Source organism: Ranitomeya variabilis, chromosome 1 (assembly GCF_051348905.1).
Source record: "Ranitomeya variabilis isolate aRanVar5 chromosome 1, aRanVar5.hap1, whole genome shotgun sequence".
Lineage (NCBI taxonomy): Eukaryota > Metazoa > Chordata > Amphibia > Anura > Dendrobatidae > Ranitomeya > Ranitomeya variabilis.
The window spans coordinates 901,418,295-901,443,492 of NC_135232.1; the positions used below are offsets into that span (position 1 = coordinate 901,418,295).

Consider the following 25,198-nt stretch of genomic DNA (forward strand, 5'->3'; position numbering starts at 1 on the left):
TGGCGCCATAGGCTGGAATCGTACACGTACCTGTCCTCGAATACCGCCATGTAGATGTTAGCGTAAGTTGGGGCCACATTGGACCCCATGGTGGTACCCCTTAACTGCAAAAAGAACTCATCCCCAAAGAGGAAATAATTCCTCCTGAGGATGAGCTCCAGCAGTGTGAGGACAAGTCGTGCACACTCTGGGGCCACGTCAGAGCCCGATAGCGCACATGACACAGCATCAAGTCCCTTCTCATGTTCAATCGATGTGTATAATGATACAACATCGAATGAAGCCAAAATGGTGGATCCAGAAACAGTCAAATCATTTATTTTATTCAAGAAATCATTCGTGTCACGAATATATGATCGTGCTGAAACAGCATATTTGCGGAGCACCCGATCTAAAAAGATAGCAGTTTTATTAAACAGGGAACCCCTCCCTGAGACTATCGGTCTCCCGGGAGGGTTCAACAGATCTTTATGTATTTTGGGTAGCACATACAGTACCGGTACCACCGGTGCATCCACAATCAAATATTCTGACAGCTTGTGGTCAATGAGTCCCTTTGGACAGTTGGAAGTACAGAGCAGAGATTTTATGCCAGCTAGATGATCATTGTGTATATGAAAGGCTTTCTTGTAATCCTACTGCTCGTTTTCAAAAAGAACTACAGCTTGTGGTCAGTGATTCCTTAGCCATGGGACTCATTGACCACAAGCTGTCAGAATATTTGATTGTGGATGCACCGGTGGTACCGGTACTGTATGTGCTACCCAAAATACATAAAGATCTGTTGAACCCTCCCGGGAGACCGATACTCTCAGGGAGGGGTTCCCTGTTTAATAAAACTGCTATCTTTTTAGATCGGGTGCTCCGCAAATATGCTGTTTCAGCACGATCATATATTCGTGACACGAATGATTTATTGAATAAAATCAATGATTTGCCTGTTTCTGGATCCACCATTTTGGCTTCATTCGATGTTGTATCATTATACACATCGATTGAACATGAGAAGGGACTTGATGCTGTGTCATGTGCGCTATCAGGCTCTGACGTGGCCCCAGAGTGTGCACGACTTGTCCTCACACTGCTGGAGCTCATCCTCAGGAGGAATTATTTCCTCTTTGGGGATGAGTTCTTTTTGCAGCTAAGGGGTACCGCCATGGGGTCCAATGTGGCCCCAACTTACGCTAACATCTACATGGCGGTATTCGAGGACAGGTACGTGTACGATTCCATCCTCTGGCGCCACGTCAGAGCCTGGTGGCGCTATATAGATGACATTTTTGTGGTTTGGGAGGGGAGTTTAGTGGAACTTGATCAATTACGTGAATACTTGAATGGGATTTACCCGGAGTTGCAGTTTACTTTAACGCAGTCGACTACCCAGGTACAATTTTTAGATACCCTTGTATATAAGGAAGAAGACAGATTGAAAACGGACATTTTTGTCAAGGATACTGAGAGGAATAATTTGCTATTGTTTGACAGCAATCATCCAAGGAGAATGGTAAACTCTTCGCCTTGGAGTCAGCTACTGAGGGTACGGAGGATAGTGTCTGATGATACTATAGTGGATCAACGCTTGGGTGAGATGTGTTGTAAATTTGCAACTAGGGGATATCCCAAAAAGGAGTTGGAGAGGTTTAATATGAGAGTACGATCATTGTCACGTGATTCAATTCGTAGGAAAACCTCACCGAAACGCTCTTGTGAGCGGATCCCATTTGTGTCAACATACAACTCGGCTAGCAATCGGGTTGATAGGATTTAAAAAAATTATATCAAAATTTAAAAATGGTGGCGCAAATTGTCACCGTTATTATCAAAGCCTGCTGCAATACCAACAAACCTCCACCTAGGTTTGTAAAAGTGAAAACAGAAATAAATATATATATATATATATATACACACAGGGTGTATATAGGTATGCGCTGGTACAAATAACGGAACTGCTGGTAAACCTGAAATAGTGCTAAAAAAACTGAAAAACTTTTAAAACAACTTAAAATAACACGTATCCCTGAATAAAGGTCTAACACTCAGGTGGGTGCTAGTAAAGGCCCAGTGTATTCACTTGAGTGAGTAAAGAGCGAAATAGATGCTTTTCAAGAGAGTTTCTTCCTACCTCCGTTGCAGGCTGGCAGTCTTGTAACTTGATTCCGTTTCTAAAAAGTGTTTCAGCAAGCGAAATATGAAATGTAGGTGGGTGGCTGCCCCGGCCGGTGGCAAGCCACCATCAAGAATCTTCCAGGTGGGAACAGGATCCTGCAGAGCCGCCGCTGTGTGCCGACGCGGCAGTGAATTCGAGCGGTGCGCAGGACCTGAGTGACGTAATCGCCATGTGACCGTAACCCCCGGGTGGTGAGTACGGAGTGCAGCTAGGACCAAACAACCAACGCGTTTCGGAGACACCTGTCTCCTTCCTCAGGGTTGGTCTCTGCCTCGTACTCATTAACCTTATATAGCTGCTTGATGAGGACTATTTAATTAAAATCCGAAAAGTTCAACGTTCACATTCAATCCTCTCGGTGCCAGAGTGTCCAAGATAAAGATCCATTTGGTCTCTGCCCGTGACATTGCTTTTATAAAATCGCCACCTCTCCAATGGCGATGTACCACCGCAATGCCTGTTATTTTCATCCCTTGCAGTGTCCCGCCATGATGTTCCGCAAAGTGTTGGGAAAGTGGATGACCCCTGAATTTCTTTTCAATGTTCCGGATGTGTTCATTCATCCTTATTTTTAAGGGTCTTTTTGTTCTTCCCACGTAGAGTTTTCCACATGGGCATTCAATAGTGTAGATGACCCCTGATGTGCAACATGTAATACAGTCCCTAATTTGAATAATCCCATCTCCTTTCTTTATACTTGTGCATTCCTGTGTTGTTGTAAGTTTGCATGCATTACATTTGCGGCATGGAAAAAAACCTTTCAGTTTGGTGAATGTAAATGAAGGCTGGATCAGAGGGATTTTTTTCTTTTGGACTGTAGGGGCAATCATATTTCCCAGACTTTGACCCTTCTTATATACAAAATTTGGCCGATTATTGATTTTTTCTCCCAGCACTTTGTCATTCTTTAGAATGTGCCAGTGTCTGCTGACTATTTTGCGGAGAAAATATGAATTTTAATTGTATTTGGTGATAATGGGGATGGATTCCAAAGATGTTTTTATTTTTGGGGCTGGATCAATAAGTTCCTGTCTGGGTTTACTCACGGCCATTGTTTTTGATTTTTCTAACAATGTTGCATTATACCCTTTTTCAAGGAATTTTTTAGTTAAAGTTTGTGATTCTACATCGAAATCCTGACGTCTGGAACAATTTCGGTGAATCCTGGTAAACTGGCTGCCTGGAATGTTAAGCAGCCAGCCAGGTAGATGGCAGCTGTCCAAAGGGATATAACTGTTCGTATCCGTTGGTTTGGTGAATGTGCAAGTATGGATTTTCAAATTTTCAATAAAAATCTTCAAGTCTAAAAAATTAATTTCCGTGGTACTTTAAATAAATTTTTAATAGATATCAATAAAAACCACTATTTTTTAAACTTTACCTCCACCACCAGTACCACGGAAATTAATTTTTTAGACTTGAAGATTTTTATTGAAAATTTGAAAATCCAGACGTCAGGATTTCGATGTAGAATCACAAACTTTAACTAAAAAATTCCTTGAAAAAGGGTATAATGCAACATTGTTAGAAAAATCAAAAACAATGGCCGTGAGTAAACCCAGACAGGAACTTATTGATCCAGCCCCAAAAATAAAAACATCTTTGGAATCCATCCCCATTATCACCAAATACAATTCAAATTCATATTTTCTCTGCAAAATAGTCAGCAGACACTGGCACATTCTAAAGAATGACAAAGTGCTGGGAGAAAAAATCAATAATCGGCCAAATTTTGTATATAAGAAGGGTCAAAGTCTGGGAAATATGATTGCCCCTACAGTCCAAAAGAAAAAAATCCCTCTGATCCAGCCTTAATTTACATTCACCAAACTGAAAGGTTTTTTTCCATGCCGCAAATGTAATGCATGCAAACTTACAACAACACAGAAATGCACAAATATAAAGAAAGGAGATGGGATTATTCAAATTAGGGACTGTATTACATGTTGCACATCAGGGGTCATCTACACTATTGAATGCCCATGTGGCAAACTCTACATGGGAAGAACAAAAAGACCCTTAAAAATAAGGATGAATGAACACATCCGGAACATTGAAAAGAAATTCAGGGGTCATCCACTTTCCCAACACTTTGCGGAACATCATGGCGGGACACTGCAAGGGATGAAAATAACAGGCATTGCGGTGGTACATCGCCATTGGAGAGGTGGCGATTTTATAAAAGCAATGTCACGGGCAGAGACCAAATGGATCTTTATCTTGGACACTCTGGCACCGAGAGGATTGAATGTGAACGTTGAACTTTTCGGATTTTAATTAAATAGTCCTCATCAAGCAGCTATATAAGGTCAATGAGTACGAGGCAGAGACCAACCCTGAGGAAGGAGACAGGTGTCTCCGAAACGCGTTGGTTGTTTGGTCCTAGCTGCACTCCGTACTCACCACCCGGGGGTTACGGTCACATGGCGATTACGTCACTCAGGTCCTGCGCACCGCTCGAATTCACCGCCGCGTCGGCACACAGCGGCGGCTCTGCAGGATCCCGTTCCCACCTGGAAGATTCTTGATGGTGGCTTGCCACCGGCCGGGGCAGCCACCCACCTACATTTCATATTTCGCTTGCTGAAACACTTTTTAGAAACGGAATCAAGTTACAAGACTGCCAGCCTGCAACGGAGGTAGGAAGAAACTCTCTTGAAAAGCATCTATTTCGCTCTTTACTCACTCAAGTGAATACACTGGGCCTTTACTAGCACCCACCTGAGTGTTAGACCTTTATTCAGGGATACGTGTTATTTTAAGTTGTTTTAAAAGTTTTTCAGTTTTTTTTTAGCACTATTTCAGGTTTACCAGCAGTTCCGTTATTTGTACCAGCGCATACCTATATACACCCTGTGTGTGTATATATATATTTATTTCAGGATTTAAAAAAAACATTGGTCGTGTTTACAACATGGTTTACCGTCTGTTTCAGCTTTTGGCTATTATCCCCTGATGTCGTATCGAAGGGGACGGAATTTGGGGGATAAATTGATCAAATCGGATATTGGGACATCGAAAGTTCCAATTCAACAGACTTTAAGCACACCCCGGAAAGGTAATTTTCCATGCCTGGGTTGTGCCTGTTGCAACAATTTGCTGAAAGGGGAATTTTTCTATCATCCTCATACAGGAAAAAAGATCTTTTTAAAGGGACGATATACCTGCACCTCCAGTTTTGTGGTCTACATGATTGTTTGCCCATGTGGTTTGGTTTACGTGGGTGAGACCACAATGGAGGTGAAGGCCCGTATCAGCAAGCATAAAAGCACCATCAGAACAGGTCTTACTGATCTGCCAATTCCCAAACATTTTCTGGATAAAAAACATTCGGTTAATCAGCTACGTTTTAGAGTGATAGACAGTGTCCCTACTCTGAGAAGAGGAGGTGATAGACTAACATTGCTAAAAAGGAAGGAGATGAGATGGATTTATGAACTGGGGCCTTACAACCGAGGGGTCTGAATCTAGACTTTAATTCACAAGTATGTGTCTCCAAAGAATAGCTTTGCTCTTCTGGGTTGTTGTAATGTCGTCATCAGTGTTCTTGTTTTTATTAACACATTTTTTGCTTATATTTTTTATTTTATTTTTCCCAATAGGTAATGGATGTGACAGTCGGTGGACAGACCATTGGAGTTCTTTGGAAATTGCATTTAAGATTATGTCTTCTACGCAATGAAGAATACATGGATTTTGTATATTGGCCTCTGGTATATTGTCTCCCGACTGCCTCATTATATGGGTATGGGGTGTGTTATGTGATTGGGTCTAGCTCGTTTTGACACAATTTGTATCCTATATGTCATCTTTATATTTGAAGGTTGTTCTGCAAAAATTTTTTTTTCTTTTTTTCCTCTAATAGCATTTAGGCTGCTGTCTTTTGTCGCGGTCACGTGGGTCTGCGCTTGGGGGTTGCGTGCACATCTTTGCTTGATCTGTCCGCCTCGTGAATTCATGATGGGGGCTCATCGGGCGGATGATGTGCGGGAGCCTGCATGTCACGGTGCCTGTGTGACATGCGACTTGGTGCTACAGCCTGCGATTGGGTTACCTAGGTTACCGCTTCCAGTCTCGGTCACGTGGGCTCCGGGTGGTGGGAGTGGCTTTCGCTGCATCGCTGGGCATGTCCGCATCGCGGTCATGTGGTGTGGGCGTGTCTAGTGGATGGTGCGCTTGCGCTCTCACGATGCGGTGCCTGAGGGACCTATGACCCGGTGGTGTAACCTGGTGATGGACGCACTTGTATAATGAAGGTATGGAGGTACTATGTAATAGAGTGTCTGATTGGCGTTCTAGGGAGCACACTTATGTGTGTGTCGCTACCATTCGCTGCCTTTGTTTTTTGGCGCCGATTTATGCTGATATGTGATTGGCTTTGCGGATTTCCATATGGACATGGACATTGGATGAATATTACTATGGAAACGAGGATGTCTTGCTTCTATTCGTTGAGCAGAAGATAAACACATTATCCATCTTGTGTATACGATTGTATATTGAGATTATCTATGTGGGGAATTGGATTTTATAGATGTTTAATTATAATATGGTTATCTGATGTATATTTTGTGTTGCTTTTCTATATAATTGATGGCCGGATGGTGATTGGTGCCCTGCGTGGTATCCACACTATTTAAGCCAGCATGTTGTGCTGATATGTATGCTTGAAAAAGACCACATTTTTGGTCGAAACGTTGCTGTACCATGGCTTAATAAATTTTTCACTTTGATATTATCACACCTGGTTGGAGCGCTGTTCATCTATTTGACTTTACCAGAGCTTCAGTCACTGCTGTCCCATATCTTCAGTCCAGTGAACGAGGTGGCGGGGACAGAAGCAGTGTGCACTGAAGTTGCGGGCGTCAGGGACGGCAGAAGTGTGGCGGGGACAGAAGGTGAGGTCACGTTTTCATCACCGCAACTGAAACAGGAGGTCATCAGGGAATGGAAGCTGCGCAATCGTCCGTAGCACCGCCCATGAGGATGTTTTATTTCAGGGCGATAAAAGAATCAATGGGAGTGACAGCAGCCCGGGTCCCCTGATGATGATCCACTGGAAAATACACAGTGCATGCAGGGAGGCTCAAACAAATCGGTATCAGAACAACAAAAAAAAAAACCACAGACAAAGTCGGCGTAGAGAAGGAACTGTAGGGAATCTTCAATTGAAGTAAATTAGAGAAGTGGTAAAATTCTTGAATTAAACAATTAGACATATAATATGAAATTCACTTAGTAAGAGACAACTCCTTTAAGGGCATGACTTAATGAGGGTTCCATATGTATTTTATTACATCATAGGTTTGCTTTGTTAAAAGTTACAATAAAATGAGCTTTACTTACCCTGTGCCGCTCCGCTGTAGCATCAGGTGTCTGTTTATATGGCTGGAGTGGTGACAACACGACTATAGCATGTGACAGTGACAGCCAATCACTGACTGAGGGAATGGCGCGAGACCACTGAGCCCAGTGATTGGCAACAAATGAAGCTTATTTTATTTTTATAAGGCTAGTTCATGAATAAATCTGCAAAAAATGCAGCCAATATCCAGATGTAAAAGGTAAAATAGCGGTAATGTGAACCCGCCATGTCGTGTTGATCTCAGCTGTGATGTTTACCATATACACTTTCAAATCACCCAACATTGGAAGCCATCAATCCATCTCAGTTCTGTTAGAGCAGGGCTCGGCTTTGAGTACCAGGCTGCAAAACAATGTTTCATATACTTTGTGGTAGAGATCAAATATTAGCTGTAATACTGAGGTTCCCGTCCCCTCACCTCCATAATCTTTTTCTGCTTGGCTGCCCTGCCAGCTTCACGCTTTGCAGCATATAAAGTCTCTTCTTCTAGTCTTAACTTCTCCTCCTGTAAGGCTAACTGCATATGAACAAAATAATAATGGTTAACAAAATCAGAACCTGTCTACCTGCCCTCACTAGTAAAAGAGAACGTAGAGAAAAAGAAATCCATGCAAACAAAAAAATGCAAATGTTTACCACCCACACTATGTCCATCGATAAAACAGGCATTAATATCAAATAGAAATATCTTAAGATTCAGTCTAAAACATCTGTAGTAGAATCCAGCTTCACTAACCCTTAAGGCAGGGGTGGGGAACCTTTTCTCTGCCAAGGGCCATTTGGATATTTAAAGTTTTGTTCGGGGGCCGTACAAATTGTGGGCTAACTCTGCCCACAAAGAAAGGGTTGACTCTAGCTCTGCACGCTCACAAAGCAGGAAGATATTAAAATGCCGGCGGCATTTTAGGCAGCACATGGGATGGCATACAAGTGCTGTCTGATTTTTCTTTTGTTCACAGACTGAGACTTTCACTGCAGAGTTAGGTCAAACACTATAATAACTATTGGAAGTGTCTCAGGGATTTTTTTTTTAGGAACCACTCAGACCACAAATGATAAGGAACACATTGTGATTTCGGGAATAAGTCTTTAACCCATCTAGAGGTGCAATTTACTTTATAATTTTGCAATCAGATGTTATGCACGTCACTTAACCCAATTGGATGTACTTTTATTACTTTGTTCCCTTTGCGTGCCCCTCTGTGCTCTGGTTGGGCGACTGGCAGTAATATCGATAGCTGCGATTGCACCATGCTGTCATTGGCTCGCTGAGGATATATTGCACATGGAGGATACATTTCCCATTCTCAGTAATGCATGTGCTCTATTGTGCAATGTGTGGGTACTTTGCCCTCTTCCTACATGGTGTCCATATCTTGTTATGCATAGAGCGCACAAGCAAATCAGAGCCATTGTAGCTGTTGTAACTTTATTATTACTGTCTGGGTGAGCGGTCTTTACTAGGAGGAACGCAGAGGATGGCGTCCTCCATGAACACATGGGGCTGTACGTGACCGGTGTGATAAGTGGAGATTGTTTTACTTTAATATATAGCATTAGTTATTGCAAGTAATTATAAGAGAAAATGTATGTATGTATGTATGTATGTATGTATGTATGATGAATGGCTGCACTTTATTATGATGGAATAATGTGGCTACTTTGCACACTGTAATTTACATTACATTACTGTATATGAATTGTGGCGCTTGATATATTTACACACATTTGGAACACCCTGTATATACTTGAAAAAGGCTCAGTCAGAGCAGAGACTATGTATACCTTTGGCAAGGAATTAGTGGTCACCTTTTTTCATATTTACATGGGACTGCTGCTTGTTTTTGCACCACAGAGCAAATTCTACCCACGTGTTCTTTAGCAGTGGTTTTACATAAATGCAAGCTGTAGTAAACAATATGCAGAAATCTGCTATTACTGTGCAACAGGCAGAGAAGCAGTGTAAAGCCAGAAACAACAGTGTAGCCAGCTATGTAAAGAAGTTTCCCCACTCCAGGAGAGAGAGGATTTAATATACACTACCGTTCAAAAATTTAGGGTCACTTAGAAATTTCCTTATTTTTTTAAAAAAAGCACAGTTTTTTCCAATGAAGCTAACATTAAATGATTCAGAAATACACTCTATACATTGTTAATGTGGTAAATGACTATTCTAGCTGCAAACGTCTGGTTTGTAATGCAATTATCTTCAAAGGCGTATAGAGGCCCATTTCCAACAACCATCACTCCAGTGTTCTCAGTGTGGTACTTTGTGTTTGCTAACTGTGTAAGAAGGCTAATGAATGGTTAGAATACCCTTGAAAACCTTTGTGCAAGTATGTTAGCACAGCTGAAAACAGTTTGGCTGATTAGAGAACCTATAAACCTGACCTTCCTTTGAGCTAGTTGAGAATCTGGAGCATTACATTTGTTGGTTCCATTAAACTCTCAAAATGGCCAGAAAAAAAGAACTTTCATGTGAAACTCGACAGTCTATTCTTGTTCTTAGAAATGAAGCCCTTGAGAGCTGATTATATGACTATCTTCGCATGTTAATACTAAATTTCAAAAGATACAATAAAAATTATTTGAAAAGACATGAAGGCTATTCCATGCGAGAAATTGCCAAGAAACTGAAGATTTCTTACAACGGTGTGTACTACTCCCTTCAAAGGAGAGCACAAACAGGTTCTAACCAGAGTAGAAAGAGAATTGGGAGGCCCCGCTGCACAACTGAGCAACAAGACAAGTACATTAGAGTCTGTAGTTTGAGAAATCGACGCCTCACAGGTCCTTAACTGGTAGCAAAATGGCAGTGTCAACGTCTACAGTGAAGAGGCGACACCGGGATGCTGGCCTTCAGGGCAGAGTGGCAAAGAAAAAGCCATATATGATACTGGCTAATAAAAGGAAAAGATTAATATGGGCAAAATAACACAGACATTGGACAGAGGAAGATTGGCAAAAAGTGTTATGGACAGACGAATCCAAGTTTGGATCACACAGATGCACATTTGTGAGACGCAGAACTGAAAAGATGCTCGAAGAGTGCCTGACGCCATCTGTCAAGCATGGTGGAGGTAATGTGATGGTCTGGGGTTGCTTTGGTGCTGGTAAAGTGGGAGATTTGTACAAGGTAAAAGGGATTTTGAATAAGGAAGGCTATCACTCCATTTTGCAACGCCATGCCATACCCTGTGGACAGCGCTTGATTCGAGCCAATTTCATCCTACAACAGGACAATGACCCAAAGCCTACCTCCAAATTATGCTAGAACTATTTAGGGAAGAAGCAGGCAGCTGGTATTCTATCAGTAATGGAGTGGGCAGCGCTGTCAACAGATCTCAACCCCATTGAGCTGTTGTGGGAGCAGCTTGACCGTATGGTACGCAAAAAGTGCCCATCAAGCCAAACCAACTTGTGGGAGGGGCTTCTGGAAGCATGGGGTGAAATTTCTCCAGATTACCTCAGCAAATTAACTGCTAGAATGCCAAAGGTCGGCAATGCTGGAATTGCTGCAAAGGGAGCATTCTTTGACGAAAGCAAAGTTTGGAGGAGAAAATTATTATTTCAAATAAAAATCCTTTTTTCGAACCTTGTCAATGTCTAGACTAGATTTTCAATTCATTTGGCAACTCATTTGATTAATACAAGTATAAGTTTTCATGGAAAACACAAAATTGTCTGGGTGACCCTAAACTTTGGAACGACAGTGTATACCACCCACTAACCAACATCCTACACAAAAACAAGTTCACCGTCAAATTCAGTTCAAAAAAGCAAGATATAAACTACAGAGTTAACAGAACTGATGGCCTTCATGTGTATTCAGCACATTATTACCTCTCATCATGATCTAAGTGATCACATTTCCTAAACCTGCCACAACTATAAAGAGCTTTACTGTAACGTATTTTACAAGCACCTAGGTGATCGTAGTCACATGTTCTCTATTAAAACTATCTCAAAAAAGCGGCTGGTCTACTGGATCATCGTTGTGGCTTGCATGTCTAAAGTGATCCTCCAATGCACATTTTTCAAAAGAGGACAATTTGAAAAACTCTAGATTTGAATGTTAAAAAAAAACCAGAACAACAAAACCTTGATAAGATAAGGCCTACTTTTGATGCCGTCTGAATAAAGGGTGGCTGCCATTGATGAAACATCTTATTCATTGTCCTCTAGGTGGCACTGTTCCCCATCCACTTAAATCGTAGCCAAACCAGGAGGAACAAAAGGAAGAGAACCTAACAGGAAATCAATAGTGATGAGCAAACGTGCTCGGATAAAGTGTTACCAGGGCATGCTCAGGTGCTAACAGAGTGACTATCAAAAAGGCAATCCCTGCATGTGTTACTGTGGTCGAACAGCACGAGACATACAGCTGCGGGGAATCGAACATATTTTTCGAGCATGCTGAAGTCATTCGGTTAGCACCCGAGCATGCTCAGATAACACCTTATCCGAGCACGTTCCCTCATCACTACTTATAAAGATTGCAAGTGCCGCTCAGAAGCTAGCAGGAAGGCAGGGGAAGGTGGGCTCCTGAAGACTGAACATGCAGCAACACCTTTTAGCACGCAGCCAATACGCTAAGTTGTAAGGGTACTGTCACACAGTGCAATTTTGATCGCTACGACGGTACGATTCGTGACGTTCTAGCGATATCGTTACAATATCGCAGTGTCTGACACGCAGCAGCGATCAGGGACCCTGCTGAGAATCGTACGTCGTAGCAGATCGTTTGGAACTTTCTTTCGTCGCTTGATCACCCGCTGACATCGCTGGATCGTTGTGTGTGACACCGATCCAGCGATGTGTTCGCTTGTAACCAGGGTAAACATCGGGTAACTAAGCGCAGGGCCGCGCTTAGTAACCCGATGTTTACCCTGGTTACCAGCGTAAACGTAAAAAAACAAACAGTACATACTCACATTCCGGTGTCTGTCCTCCGGCGTCTCAGCTTCTCTGCACTGTGAGCGCCTGCCGGCCGGAAAGCGAGCACAGCGGTGACGCGGTGACGTCACCGCTCTGCTTTCCGGCTATGGTGCTTACACAGTGGAGAGAAGCAGAACGCCGGGGGACAGACACCGGAATGTAAGTATGTACTGTTTGTTTACGTTTACGCTGGTAACCAGGGTAAACATCGGGTTACTAAGCGCGGCCCTGCGCTTAGTAACCGATGTTTACCCTGGTTACCCGGGGACTTCGGCATCGCTCCAGCGCCGTGATTGCAACGTGTGACCGCAGTCTACGATGCTGGAGCGATAATCATACGACGATGCGACGTCACGGATCGTGCCGTCGTAGCGATCAAAATTGCACTGTGTGACAGTACCCTTACAAGTAACTAAATCTAACCAAACTGATAACACACAAACCATTGATCAAGTCTTTTATTGGACACAGAGTAAACAGTACAGAGAGTAAAAGTAAGCCTCGTGTTAAAGGGAATCTGTCAGCAGTATTCACACCCCAAACTACTTATATGAGCATGGAGCCATTTCAAAGACTAGTTCAGCAATACCTTTACATGACCAGTTCCTTCCTCCAGTACTGAGATGTTTTTTTGCGGTAAAATCCTGCAGCAGGGAAATTTCCCTTTAATGACTGAGAGCAAACTGGTAACCGATGTTTCAACTAACGAGAGGATACTGGAAATATGGGTATCATAAGCACCTTGCCCATTAAATAGGGTGTTCTCAACTTCTTAAATTGCTTTAATTATTTAGACAGCATGAAAATAAGCACGTTTGCAATTGACTTGCTTTTTCTACCCGCTGTAATCCTGCAATAAAAGGTTTTATCTTTTACAGTGTAACCCTGGTTTCCATGGAATCCCATCTCTTCTAGTGCTTGGCTGTGGGTGGCAGTAGTGACATTGCAATAGAGGGATTAAGGGTACCGTCACACAGTGCAATTTTGATCGCTACGACGGCACGATCCGTGACGTCGCAGCGATCGTATGATTATCGCTCCAGCGTCGTAGACTGCGGTCACACGTTGCAATCACGGCGCTGGAGCGATGCCGAAGTCCCCGGGTAACCAGGGTAAACATCGGGTAACTAAGCGCAGGGCCGCGCTTAGTAACCCGATGTTTACCGTGGTTACCAGCGTAAAAGTAAAAAAAAACAAACCGTACATGCTCACCATCTGATGTCCGTCCGGACCCTTGCCGTCCGCTTCCTGCTCTGACAGATCCGGCCGTACAGTGAGAGCAGAGTGCAGCGGTGACGTCACCGCTGTGATCTGCTCTCACTTTCCGGCCGGCAAACAGTCAGAGCGGGAAGCGGACGGCAAGGGACCGGACGGACATCAGATGGTGAGCATGTACGTTTTTTTTTTTTTTACTTTTACGCTGGTAACCACGGTAAACATCGGGTTACTAAGCGCGGCCCTGCGCTTAGTTACCCGATGTTTACCCTGGTTACCAGCGAACGCATCGCTGGATCGCTGTCACACACAACGATCCAGCGATGTCAGCGGGTGATCAAGCGACGAAAGAAAGTTCCAAACGATCTGCTACGACGTACGATTCTCAGCAGGATCCCTGATCGCTGCTGCGTGTCAGACACTGCGATATCGTAACGATATCGCTAGAACGTCACGAATCGTACCGTCGTAGCGATCAAAATTGCACTGTGTGACGGTACCCTAACACTTAACATCCCAGTCAGCTCTCTACAGTTCATTGATACACCAGTTAGCTGCTCACCTCCCTCATCTGAAGAGATACAGTTATAAATCATGTCTCCTAATCACAGTTCTCTGCTCTCTGGACCTGTGTGCTTGTTCAAATGCCAGGTTATTTCTAAGAGGTAAGGTTTCTCCTTGTGGAGAGTGACATACCAGCTCTGGCTTGTCAAGGTAAGGAGGCTTATTCTCCGTGCAATGCTCCTCTGGGAAATGTAACCCCTTCACCCCCGCAGCTTTTTTCGTTTTTCGCTTCCCTTATTTCCAGAGCCATAACTTTTTTATTTTTCCATCAATATGGCCATGTGAGGGCTTATTTTTTGCGGGACAAGTTGTACTTTTGAACGATACCATTGGTTTTACCATGTCGTGTAACAGAAAACGGGAAAATATTTCCAAGTGTGGTGAAATTGCAAAAAAAGTGCAATCTCACACTTGTTTTTTTGTTTGGCTTTTTTGCTAGGTTTACTAAATGCTAAAACTGACCTGCCATTATGATTCTCCAGGTCATTACGAGTTCATAGACACCAAACATGTCTAGGTTCTCTTTTATCTAAGTGAAAAAAAAAATTCCAAAGTGCTAAAAAAAAAAAAATTGCGCAATTTTCCGATAACGGTAGCATCTCCAATTTTTGTGATCTGGGGTCGACTGATGGCTTATTTTTTGCGTGCAGAGCTGACGTTTTTAATGATAGCATTTTGGTGCAGATACGTTCTTTTGATCGATTTTAATGCAATTTTGCAGCGACCAAAAAAATGTAATTTTGGCGTTTTGATTTTTTTTCTTACTATGCCATTTAGCGATCAGGTTAATCCTTTGTTTTAATTGATAGATCGGGCGATTCTGAATGCGGCAATACCAAATATGTGTAGGTTTGATTTTTTTTATTTATTTTGATTGGGGCGAAAGGGGGGTGATTTGAACATTTATATATTTTTTTATATTTTTAAACACTTTTAAAATTTTGGCATGCTTCAATAGCCTCCATAGGAGGCTAAAAGCATGCACAACTCGATCGCCTCTGCTCCATAGAGGTGAAGCACAGATCACCTCTATGTAGCAGAAATGCAGGGTTGCTTTGAACGCCGACCACAGAGTGGCGCTCAAAGCAATCGGCCATCAACAACCATAGAGGTCTCAAGGAGACCTCTGGTTGTTATGGCAATGCACCGATGACCCCTGATCATGTGACGGGGGTCAGCGGTGTGAGCACTTCCGGCCGCGCAGCCGGGAGCGCTAGTTAAATGCATGTAACTGTAAACGCAACGGAAACTGCTGGGGACCCGCAGCTGCAGAAACGCTGCGGTTCCGCGGTAAAAACCGCAACGTGTGCACATAGTCTTAGAGTTTGTGCTGCCCTAGGTACTTTTAGTGCTTCCTCCCCCATTGGTATGACTAAGGGCTCACATGCAAGAAATTCGGATGAGTTTCGCACGTCAATACCCGGCACTGAGATCGGAGCCTGTGGCCGCATAGCAGTACACGCTCCGCTCCTGAGTGCCAGGTATTGATGTGCGACACTCATCCGTGTTTCTCGCATGCGAGTATGAACCCTAATGCAGACACTGTCGGCAGTGACTTAGGATACTTTCACATCAGTGATTTTTGCCATTCGCGGCACACATACATACAGCCCCGCACACACACACAGCTCCGCACACACACACATACAGCCCCACACATACAGCTCCACAAACACACATACACAGCCCCCCACACACATACAGCTCCGCACCCACACACATATATACAGCTACACATACACACAGCTACGCACACATATACAGCTCCGCACACACACAGCTCCGCACACATACAGCTCTGCACACACACACAGCTCCGCTGCCCGCACACACACACATACAGCCCCACACATACAGCTCCGCACACACACAGCACCCCACAGACACATACATACAGCTCCGCACATACACACACATACAGCGCCGCAAACACACAGCTCCTCACACACATACATACATACAGCTCCACGCACACACAGCTCTGCGCACACACACATACAGCTAGGTTGCCCGCACACACACAGCTCTGCACACACATACAGCTCTGCGCGCATGCACACACATACACCTCCGCTGCCCGCACACATACACATATACATACAGCTCCACTCTGCGCACGCGCGCGCACACACACACACACACACACACACACACACACACGATACAGCCACACACACACACACGATACAGCCACACACACACACGATACAGCCACACACACACACACACGATACAGCCACACACACACACACACACGATACAGCCACACACACACACACACACACACGATACAGCCCCACACACACACGATACAGCCCCACACACACACACGATACAGCCCCACACACACACACGATACAGCCCCACACACACACACAATACAGCCCCACACACACACACGATACAGCCCCACACACACACACGATACAGCCACACACACACACACGATACAGCCCCACACACACACACGATACAGCCCCACACACACACACGATACAGCCCCACACACACACACGATACAGCCCCACACACACACACGATACAGCCCCACACACACACACGATACAGCCCCACACACACACACGATACAGCCCCACACACACACACGATACAGCCCCACACACACACACGATACAGCCCCACACACACACACGATACAGCCCCACACACACACACGATACAGCCCCACACACACACACGATACAGCCCCACACACACACACGATACAGCCCCACACACACACACGATACAGCCCCACACACACACACGATACAGCCCCACACACACACACGATACAGCCCCACACACACACACGATACAGCCCCACACACACACACGATACAGCCCCACACACACACACGATACAGCCCCACACACACACGATACAGCCCCACACACACACGATACAGCCCCACACACACACGATACAGCCCCACACACACACGATACAGCCCCACACACACACGATACAGCCCCACACACACACGATACAGCCCCACACACACACGATACAGCCCCACACACACACGATACAGCCCCACACACACACGATACAGCCCCACACACACACGATACAGCCCCACACACACACGATACAGCCCCACACACACGATACAGCCACACACACACGATACAGCCACACACACGATACAGCCACACACACGATACAGCCACACACACGATACAGCCACACACACGATACAGCCACACACACGATACAGCCACACACACGATACAGCCACACACACGATACAGCCACACACACGATACAGCCACACACACGATACAGCCACACACACACACCAGCACTGGCAATGTTTGCTCCCAGGACCAAGATAGAGTGAGTGGGGGTGTATTATACCCCACCCCCACCATTCACTCTCTGGGTCCATCTGCCGGGAGCAAAGATCAAACATCAAACATGTGAGGGCTGCTGACTGTGTTTTCATGGCTCCTCCAGCCTCAGGCACTACAGGCAGAAACGAGGCTGAGGAATGTGAGGGAAGGCAAGGGGTGAGGACCGTGAGGTGAGTCACAGACAGAGCCGTGCAGCAGGCAGCGCGCGGGCAGGAGCAAGGAGGAGATCATTACATAGACAGTACACTACTTACTGTGTATGTACTGCTCTACTGTCTGCGAGTCCGCCAGGCCAGCAATGTGAGTCCAGGTCACGACCCAGGATCGGGACACAGGGCGCTGCCTCTCCACCTCAGCAGGCAGTCAGTCACATTCCGGCCTGGCACCAGTGCGGCTGTGAGCAGGGGCGTCACTGTGTCATAGCAGGGGAGTAGGGAGAGTCGGCACCAGCACCACGTGTTCTGGCTCCCGCTCTGCCGCCCCCTGTCTTCAGGAAGGGATGCAAAGCCAGAGCCAGTACTAGTATATATTAAAAAAAAACAAAAAACCTTGCTCAGGTGCCGCCCCCCCCCCCCCGCCCCCCCCCCCCCCCGCTTCTTCCCACCCTAGGCATGTGCCCTCAAGTGCCTAATGGCAAATACGGCCCTGATTAGGAGGAACCCAGGGCCAACCACACCAGAATATGGTCTCACAAGGGGTCTGAGGATCTCATCTCGGTACCTAATGGAAGTCAGGCTACCTAGGGCGAGCACATGGAGGGCTATGCAGCCCTCCAAAGAAATGTCACCCCACACCATTACTGACCCACTGCCAAACCGGTCATTGCTGAAGGATGTTGCAGGCAGCAGATCACTCTCCACGGCATCTCCAGACTCTGTCCAGTCTGTCACATGTGCTCAGTGTGAACGTGCTTTGATCTGTGAAGAGCACAGGGCGCCAGTGGCGAATTTGCCAATCCTGGTGTTCTGTGGCAAATGCCAAGTGTCCTATACGGTGTTGGGCTGTGAGCACAACCCCCATCTGTGGACGTCGGGCACTCAGACCATCCTCATGGAGTCAGTTTCTAACCGTTTGTGCAGACACATGCACATTTGTGGCCTGCTGGAGGTCATTTTGCAGGGCTCTGGCAGAGCTCCTCCTGTTCCTCCTTCCACAAAGGCTGAGGTACCGGTCCTGCTGCTGGATTGTTGCCCTCCTACGGTCCCCTCCACGTCTCCTGGTGTACTGGCCTGTCTCCTGGTAGCGCCTCCAGCCTCTGTACACTACGCTGACAGGAACAGCAAACCTTCTTGCCACAGCTCGCATTGATGTGCCATCCTGGATGAGCTGCACTACCTGAGCCACTTGTGTGGGTTGTAGAGTATGTGCTTTCACACTCGTGGTAGAATGAGACAACCAACATTCAAAAGTGACCAAAACATCAGCCAGAAAGCATTGGTACCGAGATGTGGTCTGTGGTCTCCACCTGCAGAACCACTCCTTTATTGAGTGTGTCTTGATAATAGCCAATAATTTCCATCTGTTGTATACTCCATTTGCACAACAGCATGTGAAATTGATTGTAAACAGTGTTGCTTCCTAAGTGGACAATTTCATTTCAAAGAAGCTTGATTTGCTTGGAGTTATTTTCCGTTGTTTAAGTGTTCCCTTTATTTCTTTGAGCAGTATATATATTATATATATATATATATATATATATATATATCTCTATCTAAGGGTCTCTTCCGTCTTTCTGTCTGTCACGGAAATCCCAAGTCGCTGATTGGTCGTGGCTGTTTTGCCGCGACCAATCAGCGACGGGCACAGTCCGGCGGCAAAATAGCAGCTCCTACTCCCCGCAGTCAGTGCCCGCTCCATACTCCCCTCCAGTCAGTGCTCACACAGGGTTAATGGCAGCATTAACGGACCGCGTTATGCCGCGGTGTAACGCACTCGGTTAACGCTGCTATTAACCTTGTGAGACCAACTTTTTACTATTGATGCTGCCTATGCAGCATTATTAATAAAAAAGATCTAATGTTAAAAATGATTAAAAAAATAAAAAATAGTTATATACTCACCGTCCGTCGGCCCCTCGGATCCAGAACAGGCCTTTCCCGCTTCTCGTGACGATCCGGTGACAGCTCCATGCATTGCGATCTCGCGGGATGATGACGTAGCGGTCTCGCGAGACTGCTACGTCATCATCTCGCGAGACCGCAATGCACACTTTGGACCGGTGAACGCTTCACCTGGATCCGGGGGCCAACGGAAGGTGAATATATACCCTTTTTTTTTTTTTTTTTTTTAACAGGGATATGGTGCCCACATTGCTATATACTACGTGGGCTGCGCAATATACTACGTGGCTGTGCAATATACTACGTCGGCTGTGCAATATACTACGTGGCTGTGTAATATATTATGTGGCTGCAATATTCTGCGTGGGCTGTGCTATTTACTGCGTGGGCTGTGTTATATACTGCGTGGGCTGTGTTATATACTGCGTGGGCTGTGTTATATACTGCGTGGGCTGTGTTATATACTGCGTCGGCTGTGCTATATATTACGTGGCAGTGCTATATACTACGTGGGCTGTGCAATATACTACGTGGCTGTGCTATATACTACGTGGACTGTGCAATATACTACGTGGCTGTGCTATATACTACGTGGGCTGTGCAATATACTACGTGGGCTGTGCAATATACTACGTGGGCTGTGCAATATACTACGTGGGCTGTGCAATATACTACGTGGGCTGTGCAATATACTACGTGGACTGTGCAATATACTACGTGGACTGCAATATACTACGTGGCTGTGCAATATACTACGTGGCTGTGCTATATACTACGTGGGCTGTGCTATATACTACGTGGGCTGTGCAATATACTACGTGGACTGTGCAATATACTACGTGGCTGTGTAATATACTGCGTGGGCTGTGCTATACACTGAGTCGGCTGTGCTATATACTACGTGGCTGTGTAATATACTGCATGGGCTGTGTTATATACTGCGTCGGCTCTGCAATATACTATCTGGCTGTGCTATATACTACGTGGACTGTGCAATATACTACGTGGCTGTGCATTATACTACGTGGCTGTGCAATAAACTTTGTGGCTGTGCAATATACTACGTGGCTGTGCAATATACTACGTGGCTGTGCAATATACTACGTGGGCTGTTGTGAATTCTGTTCTCGAACTCCCTCCTGTGGTGATGAATGGTACTTCGGCGAGTTCTGTCCATGGACTCCCTCTGGTGGCTGTGAGTGGAGCTGCTGGTTCTGAGGTTCCTTCCTCAGCTGACCTCGTTTAGTCCTAGGCTGGCTGCTCTATTTAACTCCACTCAGATCGTTACTTGATGCCAGCTGTCAATGTCCTAGTACTGGTTCAGTTCTCTCTTAGATCTTTCAGATGACCTGTCTACTCCAGCAAAAGCTAAGTCCCTGCTAGCTAAAGGCCCGAAAAGGCCCTGGACGCATATTTCCATGGATTTTATTTCAGATCTCCCTGTCTCTCAAAAGGATGTCGGTTATCTGGGTGGTTTGTGATCGCTTCTCTAAGATGGTCCATTTGGTACCTTTGCCTAAATTGCCTTCCTCCTCTGATTTGGTTCCATTATTTTTCCAGCACGTGGTTCGTTTACATGGCATTCCGGAGAACATCGTGTCGGACAGAGGTTCCCAGTTTGTTTCAAGGTTTTGGCGGTCCTTTTGTGCTAAGATGGGCATTGATTTGTCTTTTTCTTCAGCTTTCCATCCTCAGACAAATGGCCAAACCGAACGAACCAATCAGACTTTGGAAACATATCTGAGATTCTTTGTTCCTGCTGATCAGGATGATTGGGTGTCCTTCTTGCCTTTGGCTGAGTTCGCCCTTAATAATCGGGCCAGCTCGGCCACTTTGGTTTCGCCTTTTTTCTGTAATTCTGGTTTCCACCCTCGTTTTTCTTCAGGGCAGGTTGAGCCTTCGGACTGTCCTGGTGTGGATTCTGTGGTGGACAGGTTGCAACAAATTTGGACTCACGTGGTGGACAATTTGACATTGTCCCAGGAGAAGGCTCAACGTTTCGCTAACCGCCGTCGCGGTGTTGGTCCCCGACTTCGTGTTGGGGATTTGGTTTGGTTGTCATCTCGTTATGTTCCTATGAAGGTTTCGTCTCCTAAGTTTAAGCCTCGTTTCATTGGTCCTTATAAGATTTCTGAAATTCTTAATCCTGTGTCATTTCGTTTGGATCTTCCAGCTTCTTTCGCCATCCATAATGTGTTCCATAGGTCGTTATTGCGGAGATATGTGGCTCCTATGGTTCCCTCCGTTGACCCTCCTGCCCCGATGTTGGTTGAGGGGGAGTTGGAGTATGTGGTGGAGAAGATTTTAGATTCTCGTATTTCGAGACGGAAACTTCAGTACCTAGTCAAGTGGAAAGGTTATGGTCAGGAGGATAATTCCTGGGTGGTTGCCTCTGATGTTCATGCTGCCGATCTTGTTCGTGCCTTTCATTTGGCTCGTCCTGATCGGCCCGGGGGCTCTGGTGAGGGTTCGGTGACCCCTCCTCAAGGGGGGGGTACTGTTGTGAATTCTGTTCTCGAACTCCCTCCTGTGGTGATGAATGGTACTTCAGCGAGTTCTGTCCATGGACTCCCTCTGGTGGCTGTGAGTGGAGCTGCTGGTTCTGAGGTTCCTTCCTCAGCTGACCTCGTTTAGTCCTAGGCTGGCTGCTCTATTTAACTCCACTCAGATCGTTACTTGATGCCAGCTGTCAATGTCCTAGTACTGATTCAGTTCTCTCTTGGATCTTTCAGATGACCTGTCTACTCCAGCAAAAGCTAAGTCCCTGCTAGCTATTTGTTTACCACTGTTTTCTTGTCCAGCTTGCTATCATGATTTTGCCTTGCTAGCTGGAAGCTCTGGGATGCAGAGTGGCACCTCCGCGCCGTGAGTCGGTGCGGGGGTCTCTTTTGCACACTCTGCGTGGTTTTTTGGTAGTTTTTTATGCTGACCGCAAAGATAACTAAACAGACTGAAGATAGAAAAGGTAAGTCTGGCCTCCTTTGCTGAAACCTATTTCATTCCTGTGTTTGTGACTTCCATCTTAACTCACAGTCAATATGTGTGGGGGGCTGCCTTTTTCTTTGGGGAATTTCTCTGAGGCAAGGTAGGCTTTATTTTCTATCTTTAGGGGTAGTTAGCTCTTAGGCTGTGAAGAGGCGTCTAGGCAGAGTCAGGTACGCTCCACGGCTATTTGTAGTTGTTGTGATAGGATTAGGGGTTGCGGTCAGCAGAGCTCCCACTTCCCAGAGCTTGACCTGTATTACTAGTTTGCTCATCAGGTCATTCCTAGTGCTCCTAACTACCAAGTCATCATAACAGTGGGCTGTGTAATATACTATGTGGCTGTGCTATATACTACGTGGGCTGTGCAATATACTACGTGGCTGTGCTATATACTACGTGGCTGTGCTACATACTACGTGGGCAGTGCTATATACTACGTGGACTGTGCTATATACTACGTGGACTGTGCTATATACTATGTGGACTGTGCTATATACTACGTGGACTGTGCAATATACTACGTGGCTGTGCTATATACTACTTGGCTGTGCTATATACTACTTGGCTGTGCTATATACTATGTGGGCTGTGCAATATACTACGTGGGCTGTGCAATATACTACGTGGGCTGTGCAATATACTACGTGGCTGTGCTATATACTACGTGGGCTGTGCTATATACTACGTGGGCTGTGCAATATACTACGTGGACTGTGCAATATACTACGTGGCTGTGTAATATACTGCGTGGGCTGTGTTATATACTGCGTCGGCTCTGCAATATACTATGTGGCTGTGCTATATACTACATGGGCTGTGCTATATACTACGTGGACTGTGCAATATACTACGTGGCTGTGCGATATACGATGTGGCTGTGCAATATACTTTATGGCTGTGCAATATACTACTTGGGACTACGTGGGCTGTGTTATATACTGCATGGGCTGTGCTATATACTACGTCGCTGAGCTATATACTACGCGGGCTGTGTAATATATTATGTGGCTGTGTAATATACTGCGTGGGCTGTGCTATATTTTGCGTGGTCTGTGTTATATACTGCATCGGCTGTGCAATATACTACGTGGCAGTGCTATATACTACGTGGGCTGTGTAATATACTACGTGGCAGTGCTATATACTACGTGGGCTGTGCAATATACTACGTGGCAGTGCTATATACTACGTGGGCTGTGTAATATACTACGTGGCTGTGTTATATACTATGTGGGCTGTGATATATACTACGTGGACTGTGCAATATACTACTCGGACTGTGCAATATACTACTCGGACTGTGCAATATACTAAGTGACTGTGCAATATACTACGTGGCTGTGCAATATACTACGTGGGCTGTGCAATATACTACGTGGCAGTGCTATATACTACGTGGGCTGTGTAATATACTACGTGGCTGTGTTATATACTATGTGGGACTACGTCGCTGTGCTATATACTACGTGGGCTGTGCTATATACAACGTGGTTGTGCAATATACTACGTGGGCTGTGCTATATACTACGTGGACTGTGCTATATACTACGTGGACTGTGCAATATACTACGTGGCTGTGCTATATACTACTTGGCTGTGCAATATACTACGTGGGCTGTGCTATATACTACGTGGACTGTGCAATATACTACGTGGCTGTGCGATATACGATGTGGCTGTGCAATATACTACGTGGCTGTGCAATATACTTTATGGCTGTGCAATATACTACTTGGCTGTGCTATATACTACGTGGGACTACGTGGGCTGTGTTATATACTGCATGGGCTGTGCTATATACTACGTCGCTGAGCTATATACTACGTGGGCTGTGTAATATATTATGTGGCTGTGTAATATACTGCATGGGTTGTGCTATATTTTGCGTGGTCTGTTACATACTGCATCGGCTGTGCAATATACTACGTGGCAGTGCTATATACTACGTGGGCTGTGCAATATACTACGTGGGCTGTGTAATATACTATGTGGCTGTGTTATATACTATGTGGGCTGTGATATATACTACGTGGACTGTGCAATATACTACTCGGACTGTGCAATATACTACGTGGCTGTGCAATAGACTACGTGGCTTTGCAATATACTACGTGGCTGTGCTATATACAATGTGGGACTACGTCGCTGTGCTATATACTACGTGGGCTGTGCAATATACTACGTGGCAGTGCTATATACTACGTGGGCTGTGCAATATACAACGTGGCAGTGCTATATACTACGTGGGCTGTGCTATATACTACGTGGACTGTGCTATATACTACGTGGCTGTGCTATATACTACGTGGGCTGTGCAATATACTACGTGGGCTGTGCAATATACTACGTGGCTGTGCTATATACTACGTGGACTGTGCTATATACTACGTGGACTGTGCTATATACTACGTGGGCTGTGCAATATACTACGTGGGCTGTGCAATATACTACGTGGGCTGTGCAATATACTACGTGGGCTGTGCAATATACTACGTGGGCTGTGCAATATACTACGTGGGCTGTGCAATATACTACGTGGGCTGTGCA

At 45.4% G+C, this 25,198-nt stretch overlaps 1 protein-coding gene across 2 annotated transcripts in view; it reads right to left on the reverse strand.

Moving 5' to 3' along the window:
• AP1AR (adaptor related protein complex 1 associated regulatory protein) overlaps positions 1 to 25,198 on the reverse strand; it is a 100,043-nt gene that overhangs the window by 23,046 nt on the left and 51,799 nt on the right. Inside the window, exon 6 of one of the 2 annotated variants that reach the window (XM_077278919.1) lies at positions 7,951 to 8,049. The exons of the other annotated variant lie outside the window; for it this stretch is intronic. Within the exon in view, the coding sequence (XP_077135034.1) occupies positions 7,951 to 8,049 (99 nt within the window). The remainder of the gene's footprint in view (positions 1 to 7,950; positions 8,050 to 25,198) is intronic. 2 annotated transcript variants of the gene reach the window in all.